The 10383-nt window shown below is 46.8% G+C and overlaps 1 protein-coding gene across 1 annotated transcript in view; it reads right to left on the reverse strand.

The window, feature by feature from the left end:
* PPTC7 (PTC7 protein phosphatase homolog (S. cerevisiae)) overlaps window positions 1–8341 on the reverse strand; it is a gene marked incomplete at its 5' end in the record, with an annotated part of 9576 nt that extends 1235 nt beyond the window's left edge. Inside the window, 4 exons of the mRNA XM_008945690.1 lie at window positions 220–349; window positions 2431–2554; window positions 5225–5423; window positions 8162–8341. Of these exons, the coding sequence (XP_008943938.1) occupies window positions 220–349; window positions 2431–2554; window positions 5225–5423; window positions 8162–8341 (633 nt within the window). The remainder of the gene's footprint in view (window positions 1–219; window positions 350–2430; window positions 2555–5224; window positions 5424–8161) is intronic.
* Window positions 8342–10383: the final 2042 nt, after the last annotated feature.

Below are 10383 nucleotides of genomic sequence, written 5' to 3' on the forward strand. Positions count from 1 at the left end.
CGGGATGCTCCCCAGCCCCAGGAGGCTCCTGAGCTCCTGGAGGCTCCGTGGGGAGCTGGGCTCCTGGCCAAGCCCCGCACGCTCGCCGGGCGCTCTGCTGCCAGCGCGGCTCCCAGCGCTCTGCTTTCCCCCCACGTTTGGGAACAGCAGAGCTTCACTTTGCTGGAGACCTCTCACAGCCCCAGGGGTGGGAGGAGGGGGACAGCCCCCAGCCCTTACCTCTCACATTCAGCCCGTTGTCACACGCAAACTGTGCGAATGGTGACATGTAAGTGGGGTCATAGGCCAGCTCGTGAGCTTGCTCGGCGATGCTCCTCGCAGTCTGCTGTATGCTCTCGTAGTTGGAGTTCTGAATTCAGGAGGGGAAGAAAACAAGTTTATTCTTGTAAGGAAGTCTACTGGCAGTTGTTTTGCTGCTGCGTGCCAGTTCTGGGAAGCCCTGACTGCCAGCCTCTCTCACAGGTTAGGGCACTACTCACCATCTTCTCTTCCAAACAGAACCCTCACCCTCTTTTAGGCTTCATAAATTTGGGTTAGAACTGCAAACCTTCACAGCTCAACTCCAGACTTCAATCCCCTACCAGCAGTACGAGATTTGGTTTGGAGGATTTGTAAATCTCACTCCAAACAGACTGAAGAGTGCCCCGTGAGGGAAGCAGGACACTGCAGAGCTCTGCTGGTGGCTCAGCATGGAGGAACCAGCCTGGCTCACACAGCAGCAATCCCGCTTTACCCCAGGTGGGAAGTCTCACTGTCTCACCCTCCTGCCCAGATCAACAAGGGCACCCTCAGGGAGAAGGGGCACTTAAAAAAAAATGAGAAAAGAATTACTGAGCATGTAAACTTTCTATGGACTGCATTTTAAGTGTCTCTTTTATTTCCTGTTTCAGTAATTCTCTGAGTTCTCCAAGTAACACTCTTCACTCCAAGACTATTTTTACTCAAGCCAACCCAACACAACCACCACAGCTTTGGTGTGTAGATGGTTTGTAACCCTTTGAAATGCCTCAGTGTCTCAAGTCTTCCCCCCAGACTGGGGCACTACCAGGCATTTACTCCATTAACTTCTGGCTGCACCTCCTGGGGAACTGCAGTGCCTTCCCCACAGGCACCAAGAGGTGGAGCTCAGCATTCCTCCACATGGGAATTCCACCCCCAGTGCCACCCAGCAGAGGGAGGGTGGGAGCACAGCACACAGGGTGACCTGGCACTGCAGGTCACTGCTTGGCCCACCAGGACCCCCAAACCCTGACTAAGGGGCTCTCATCACCCTCACTAATCAGGCCAAAGCCTCTGTGCCAGCCTGGGCCCAGGATCTCCACAGCTGCTCAATTTCAGACCCGAATATTGCACCAAGAGGAGGGATCATCCCCTGGGCTTGGCACTGGGGAGGCCACACCTTGAATACTGGGTTCAGTTTTGGGCACCTCAATACAAGAAAGACATCAAGTTGTTGGAGAGTAGTCAGAGAAGGGCAATGATGCTGGGGAAGGGTCTAGAGGCCAAGTGTGGGGAGGAGCAGCTGAGGGAGCTGGGGGTGCTGAGCCTGGAGCAAAGGAGGCTCAGGGGAGACCTTCTGGCTCTGCACAGCTCCTGACAGGAGCCTGGAGCCAGGGCGGGGTCGGGCTCTGCTCCCAAGGGACAGGACAAGAGGAAACAGCCTCAAGTTGCCCCAGGGCAGGTTGAGGTTGTCCCTGAGGAACAATTTCTTCCCCTTGAGGGTTGCCCAGGGCTGTGCCAGGCTGCCCAGGGCAGTGGTGGAGTCCCCACCCCTGGAGGGGTTTCCAAGCTGTGGAGATGTGGGGTGAGGGACACGGGGCAGTGGGGACCTGGCAGTGCTGGGGGAACAGTTGGCCTCAACAACCTTAAAATACCTTTCTGAACCAAAACAATTCTGTGATTCTGTGCTCTTGGGGACTGCAGAGAGGGGGAAACACCAGCCTGCCTGTCGGGCAGAGGCCTCTCACATTGTCTGACACCACCTTTCAGTTACGTAGCTGCAGGATAAGAGCAGGGAAAATTTTTTTCAAACCACAGTGTAATTCTACCTGTTAAGCTTATTTGCATCCCATAACAAAGTAGTTCCCTCAGGGAGGTTATACATATTGATATCTCCTAAGCAGACTTTCCTTTCTCTAAGTAAATAGCCTCAAGCTAAATGTTCTCATCCAAATTAAAGTATTTTAATGTACTTTTACTCTCTGAAAAGATCATTTGCAGTCACTAACTGGGAAAAGTTGTCAGGAAATCTGTTTTAAAGACCATAAAAAATTTTCAGGCACAGCAACCCACGACTGAGAGAGCCCACACTACCTTAGAACTGCTGGTTTAGTGCAGAATTGCAGATCCAAGAGACAGTGCCTCGGAGCCAGCGTCCCCTTCTACTGTCTCTAAATGACAGACAGGGAGGCTGAGGATATTCACACTTACCTTCAGCTTTTTCAGCTCCTGCAGGATCATGTAGTCAGGCATGTTGTCAAACAGTCCGTCTGTCGCAGTCAAAATAATGTCTCCAAGTTGGACATCAAAAGAAGTGCTATCAGCAGCATCAGGGCTGTGGGGATGACAGGATTGTTAAGGAAAAGGCCTCCAGCTCTCACTGAGACACCAGGCAACCTCAAATCACCACCTCAACAGGAACTCACTACGTTTGTGTGTTGTTCTGGAAAGGGAAGAAATCATCACTGACTGGGGAGCTTCTGCACCAGGATGGCTTCTCAAGGAAGCTGTGACTGCACACAGGTAACATCCCAGCTATTACACACAAAGGAGCTGCATTTAAAACTCCCAGATGAACAATCCTGAGAGCTAATCTGCTTTGCAAGTGGATCTCCATGGAAACCATTAAGGAGAATGGCAGCTCAGGGATTCCTCCTCACTCATCTTCAACGTCTAAGAGCTGTACTTGAAAGGACAATTCATAACTGGAACGGCCAAAACACTCAAGGATTCATAATCATTTTCTAATGTGATGGAATATGAAATGTCTGGCTCTGGGGAGACCTCACTGTGGCCTTCCAGGATCTGAAAGGGGCCTACAAGAAAGCTGGGGAGGGACTTTTTAAAAGGGCTTGTAGAGAAAGGGTGAGGGATAATGGCTTCAAACTGGAAGATGGGAGAGATTTAGATAAGAAATTAGGAGGAAGTTCTTCACACTGAGGGTGTTGAGCCCCTGTCCCAGGTTGCCCAGAGAGGTGGTCGCTGCCCCATCCCAGGTGAGGTTGGCTGGGGCTCTGAGCACCCTGCTCTAGTTGGGGATGTCCCTGCTCCCTGCAGGGGGGTTGGACCAGAGCTTTAAAGGTCCCTTCAACTCAAACCTGTCTGTGATTCTATGGAATTGCTACCAGGAGACCACAGCCCGTTGGCCTACTCATGTCTAATACATTACACGACACCAAGAGGAGAAAGCATCACTTTTGGCTGTGCACATTGATGAAAAACCCAATTCTCAGGAGCAGCACAATGACAAACCCTCCATTTCTTAAGATTCTTCAGGGGTCTTGAAGCAGGAGAAGCTTCTGCAAGCCATGCCATTGGGAACACCAAGAGGAGAAAGTATCAGTTTTGGCTGTGCACATTGATGCAAAACCCAGTTCTCAGAAGCAGCACAATGACAAACCCTCCATTTTTAAAGATTCTTCAGGGGTCTTGAAGCAGAAGAAGCTTCTGCAAGCCATGCCATTGGGCTGTGCCAAAAAGCAGAAGAGCTGCTTCGCTCAACTGATCTGTAGCTTTGGGAAGGTCAATGGAGTGAAGATCATCTGCCTGTGCCCATACAGAGCCAAATTTAACACTAACTGGGACAACAAATGGTAAAAAAAGGACTGGAGAAACATTCAGACAACATGCATGAGTACTAATTAACATCAAGAACAGTGCAGAAAGCAGCAGAAAGCTGTAATCATGATTCAGACTTGAAGTGTGGGAGCTCATTTATCTTGCGCTTTCCTAATTAAGTGGTGACTCAGATGACTTTGCTTTTCTGACTTCCACTGGCCATTATCAACTATCACTGGGCTCTTTGGGTTTTGTCTTCCTATGGATGACATGGAATCTCAGAAAAAAATAAAGATTCTTACAGCTCTGTAATTTCAAACTGTCATTTAATCTCAGTCTAATAAAGAGGTGAGATTATTTAAGGGCTCCAGTTCCAAGGTTCTACTCTAACTTCCCCTCTGCAGTCTTACAATGAAGTAGCAAAATGACACACAAGAATGGTCAGGAGTTTCAAAAGCTTAACCAGCACTTTCAAACAGAGCTCTTTTGGCACTGAAGTCATGATCCTTACTTGATATTTCATGGAATCATAGGATCATTTAGGTTAGAAGAGACCCTTAAGATCACTGGGTCCAAACCTTGTATCAAAGCCTTGAGATGCCTCCTGCATACCACAGTCACTCTTTGAGGACCCCTTTATCATCTCCCTGTATTTAGAAGAGAGATATCACTTTCACAAGTCTATCAGCATTATTTGAAGGCTGTATTTTAATCCCCATTTGAAAGCTGATTTATTTCTTTTACTAAATTTTATATTGCTGGTGAGACTTCACAGAGTCAGAGGATGGCTCAGCCTGACTTTCCTTGGACAAGACAAGTACAAGTCTGCCTTTGAAACAACTCATTTCTGTGAACAGATTGTCCTCTCCTAACACTCTCATTTCCCAGCTTGGTGTTCTGCCAAACAGTTTTTTTGCTCGTTTTGGTCAAATACAATCTGCTGCAGGAAACACAGCTTTTTGGAAACACGAGTTCCAGTCACATGTCCCTCTGCTCTGTTCTTCAAGCACTTGCTACCCCACTGCCAAGATATCTCAAGTAGCGTACTCCAGAGCAGTCCCAGGAGAGTCCAGAGGGCACAGGGAAGGGAAGCTGCTGGTGAGAGGAGCCACGGGGCCACCAGCTGCAGTCCTGTCACGGCGGCCCCATGGAGCAGGACCTGCCTCCTGCACCCCACGTGTGGGAAGGCACCAGCCCGAGTGAACAATCAGCCAGACACACTCAGCCTGGGCAACAGCACCCACAGCTTGTGAAGTGCAAGGTGAGAAACGTTCATGTGACCTAAAGATGTGGACTTAGGGGGGGGAGTATGAGACTCTTTGACTGAGAATGTGTTTAAATCCCAGGTGCTGTGCTGCACTGTACAGAGAGCACCACAGCAGCAAAGCTGCAGCCTCTGGGGAGCTGACCACCTCGATTACAAATTTAAGATCCTCTCCCATCTTACCTGTCACTTAAGACAACTCCTTCTGCTTCTGGTGGAGCTATTGACAGTTGGAAGGGAGTGTTGAAGTAATGCTGCTGCTCGTCAGATCGATGTACTACTTCTCCTCCTCTGACTACCAAAAATCCAGAGTCTCCCAAGTTGGCCGTGTGTAAACGATGACTTGTTCTGTCCAGAACCACTATACAGGCTGTGCTGCTCCCTGCAGACAGAGCACAGCCTGCAGTTAGCCACACAGAGCTGCTTATCCTTTCACTGGTTTGATCCACAGTCACATTATTCACATATTTATCAAAGCTTTTAAGTCAGGAGAAATGGAAATAATAATGCCAAAAAAATATACACTAAAACCAGCAAAATGCTGGAAATCTTTGCAACACAAACGATGACTTTTATATAGGACTTACTTCTCTCACTTTGATTTCAGTAAGCACTTTATGCTGACAACTACCTGTTTTGTTCCACTTTATTTACAGTTTTCCATCCCAACATATGTCAGCACATTCTGCTATAGGAGTGGATTTACAGAACTCACATAAAATACTGAAATTCCCAAATCATGGAGATAATAGAATTCTAGCAGCATCCATACAATGCTAGGTGCTCTGCACTCAGCTTCACTCATCAGCTGTAAATAAACCACACCAAGTAAAGACCTGCTTGCAATTAAGTGTTAGGGATTATTGCATTGCTCCTGTCAGAACATTAAAATGCTTTTCTTCATAGCATGGCTCTGTAGAACGATCTTCATGTTCAAAGAATAATCATCTTCTCACAACTTCAGGATACTAACTTCACAAGTTTGAGACAAATGTTATTTGGGATTAAAGTCAGAGAGAATGGAAACAAATTCACTGGTCTGCTGTGCTCAGAACTATCCCAGCCACACTTGAGGGCACTGGGGAATTCTGGATTCAGTCACTGGGAAGTGGCCACCAACTGTGCTTGGTTGCAAGCCACAAAACCAAAGCTATTGCACAGACACCCATCCACAGGCTACGTCCTGTGAGCATGCCCTGGGCTCCTGCACACAGGGCAGCTCCCAAAGGGACACTCACTCCTGCAGAGGTGGAACACAGCTAAAGCATTTTCTCTTGACTCCTGGCTCTAGCCTACGTCCCCACATCACTGCCTGGTGAGTTCACCTTCCACCCCAATGTCCTTCCAGCAGGAGTTCCCAAGCACAGACAGGCCACAAGCCTGCAATGAGCTGAGCCTACAGCCAAGCCTGCCAGTGCTCAAGTCCAGCTGGCTCTAAGCATCACCTAGCCCAGATGTTTCCCTCTCCAATACAGGAGTTCCCTGCAATAAACTTGCACTTGATTTGTTCTCTAGGGAGTAGACAAGACCTCCTCCACTCTGAGTGATAAGTCAAAGCAGTGTCTTAGGAAATATTCAGATTTTACACGTACTGAGTGATAAGTCAAAGCAGAGTCTTAGGAAATATTCAGATTTTACACGTGACAGCATCCAAGATTGTTCTGCAGTACAAGAATAGTGTAAACAAATGGCACCAGTTTCCTCCTGTTTCAGTTTTATTCTGCTACACTTGCAAGATTCAATTCTGAGGAACTAAGTACCAAGACTTAAAGCACAACAGCCAGAAAAGTTCTCGCCCAACGAATCCTCTTTAATCAAGTCCTGTGCCTTCCCTTTCTTTTAAATCAACTAAATGCTCCTGGCCACGGTGATTCCAGGGTTTTATTTCTACTTCTAAAAATACCATTCTGGGTTAAAGGAGAAACGGTGAGGCTCAGTTAGTTTCAAATTGTAACTCCATGAGCAGAGGGCAAGCAGGAGCCACGTGTGGAATGCAGATCTTGTGACTCAGCACACAAACGGGAAAGGTCAAGCCAAGCAGGGCTGCCTCTGCCTGCAGAGCCCTCCTGAGAGCTTCACCCACCACTGCCCCACTCGCTGGATCCCTCACAGCCTCCTCTGCTTTGCACAAGTGAGCACTATCACACACACCAAACCCTAAGGTAATTACTGACCGTGGCTATTCCGGGGATACTTAAGGTCGCTTCTGAGGTTTGAACCTATTCTTCAGGCATATAATGCCAGAACATCTGCTCCAAAGCTCAGCAGAGGAGTTAAATATAGCTTACTCCTGGCACAGAAGCTTAAGGTCAGGTGAGAAGCATGCGTATCACGCAGGGTAACACTTTCTTGGTGCACCAGAGCTCACATGCCCTTTAGAGAAGTGTTCTGTTCAAGGTTGGCAGCCGAGGCCAACTGTGGCCTCCCTATCTGCTCGCCCTTCCCAGGGCAGCTGGATGCCCTGTCTAAAATCAGATTTGACATGGAATATGCTAAGCAGCTACTTTAGTTTGCTTTCAAAAATATCCGTAGTGAACCCCTCCACAAAGAATTATAAAAATAATAGATGGTGCCCATGACTGTATGATCCAAACTACTGAAGCCAACCAGCTTAAAGTTCATTGGACATAAAAGGCAAGAGGAGCAGTAAGGCAAGGAACAAGCAGAACTGCAGCCAGTTATCATCAGAAAATGTTTGTGCTTGCATAGCTTCAGCAGAAAGCCACCACCAACCATTAGGAGTTTTCAGCAGAGAGCAGTGGTTTGTACACATGTAACAGAACTGGTGCAGACGCCACAGCCTGTCCCACTGCAGAACTCATTCTGCAAACTCCCTGCAAGCATGGGGGGATCATCACCCCTCACACATAAAGGCTCTCTGCCTTTTATTTATACAAACACACACACATTCCCTACGTTACTCAATGCATCAAGGTATTTTTTTAATCATAAGGCTGCTAACAAGACAACCACATTTCTATGGGTTTGGGTTACTTAACAGAAGATAACAGCCTCTAAATTTGTTGTAGATGCTGACAACAGATTTAAGCAACTTTGACTGAGCAGATGTCTGGGAAACGTACAACACAGAGCAAATTTATAGGTTTTTTTTGCTCTTACCAAGCAGAGGTACTTTGTTCTGCAGCAGCTCACAATAACCTGCGGTGAGGATCCCGACAGGATTGCTCGGTACAAACCGTCCCTCCTTCACTAAACGTTCACATGTTCGCATGAGAGTCCCTGAGAACTGAGAGGGGTCAACCCCATAGTCTCTCCAGCCACCAACGCCATCTGCCACCCCTGGAAGGAAAGAGAAAACCAGAATTACATCAACAGCCACGGTTCCCAAATGGATTTATTTTTTTTTTACATAATTGATGATATTTATTAAGTAAAAAGTAGGACGTAGCACAAATCATTTTCAGCTGAAAAATATTCTAAGCGTTTCTAAGGCAGCTTCTGACACCAGCCCCTGGACAAATCTCTGTTTGAAATCTCTGTATCTCAGTTCTGAATTGCTGAGGAGCAGGTAAAAGTCTAACACTGAGAGCTCTGTGAGGAGGCTGACCTGCCTAGAGAACAAGTAACAGGGAATCTGGGGGAGGGAAGAGGGGATTCAATCCCATTAACCTCTATTAGCCCACTGAAAAGGAATAAAATGTTTATTAATTTTAAACGTGAAGGTTGTTAAGACTTTTTAAATTGTATAGAAATGCTAAAGAAACCTCCTCCCACTACTCAGCAGCCCAGTTTTGTCTCAAGCTACTTGGTCCTAAGAAATCTCATGCTTTCCATGTGGTAATACCCATTTCTGTAGAAAATAAACTTTTGTTTTAAAAGTGTATTCAAAAAAAATCCCCACATAACCAGCTCCATGCTGGGACCCACCCCTTCCAGGGAGAGTTTGTTGCTTATTGCTTCAGCCAAGCCAGGGAATGAAGATTGACTGGCTCATGGTCAATTTTCATCCTGTTACACAAAACAACCCAGGTATTGGAAAATTAAACCCATTCTGCCCAAGCTTGGGAAGCTGCTGAGCAACCACAGAGACAAGAAGCAAAGGTGCATGTAGAAAAGTGGGGTGGTCAGAGGGAGATATGATATTCTGTTGGCCCTTTGGCTAAAGTGTTTTGAACTTCCTCAACTGGCCTTAATGAGAAAAGTAAATACTGTCTAAAGGCACATTTACAAGATTAAATTATTCCTAGGAAGGGAGTAACCATTCCAAGCACAGGTTTCCCCAACACAATAAAGCTAAAACAACAGTCAGGATAAAAGCACGAAGAGGCAACTTCAGAGCTCAGATTGTGCTGAAGAACAGCAGCCTCCTCAGAAAAACCACCACTTAGCCAAGGCATGAAAATGGGACTGAAGAAGGGAGAACTCAGTTTGCCTCATCTACAAATGCCCTTCACATGGGACACCCTCTGAAACTGAGACGGAAGGTTTAGAGCTGACCTTGGCATGAACTATAATCTGACAGGAGGCTATAGCCAGATTCTGAACAGCCTATCAACATTAATCAGATTTCTCCCAAAAATAGTGCACAACCTTTCAGACACCTGCTTTGTCTGTTTGATTTCTCAGAAGAATGCCAGATCCTCCCTGTATTCACCTCTCTGGAGCAGACCCTGGGAAGAAGCTCCTGCAGAAGCCAACCTGGTGTTCTCAGGAAGGACTTTCCTGGTTTCTTCAGGAACAAACTAATCCTCTCTTCACAGGTCTCACAACTTCAGGTTAATACTGGATTAACCCTTTGTTTTCTGCTGCCACGCAGACAAAGAGATTATTAAGAAAAAGTTGTAGATCTAGAACTTGAACCGGACACTCCACTTCAGCTGGGATGATGACACTTGCTCTGCATGGAGTTACCAGATGAGCAGCTTTTTTTTCCCTTCAAGAAGAAGACAATCCAGATGTATTTCTGCTTGCTGAACACAGCAACGCTGCTCTGACAATGCAATGAAAAGATGATGTGGGCCAAGTACTGTCCAAAGCTTTTTGGCTCCTAAGGTGGTTACAAAACAAGCTCATCAGAAGTTCCCTCAAGCCATCAGTAAACCACTTAGTCTTCTTGGCAAATATTGAAATGGAAACACTACAGCACTGGTATGGACTACAAGGAAGCCATCACAGCAAGGACCTCTGAAGGTTACTTACCAAACCCTATTTCCATTTTTAAAGCAAAAATAAGAGTGTGCCACACGATTTTCTTTGCTCCCTTCTCACTCCAGGCAGGAAATGGGACTCTGTAATCATGGCAGCACACTTCAGGCTCTACCTGGAGCCCTGCAATGGCTTTGTCTGCCTGCCTTCCTGCAGGCTATAAACAGCTTTAAGTA

The sequence above is a fragment of the Merops nubicus genome, unplaced genomic scaffold (genome assembly GCF_000691845.1).
Source record: "Merops nubicus isolate BGI_N331 unplaced genomic scaffold, ASM69184v1 scaffold23528, whole genome shotgun sequence".
NCBI lineage: Eukaryota > Metazoa > Chordata > Aves > Coraciiformes > Meropidae > Merops > Merops nubicus.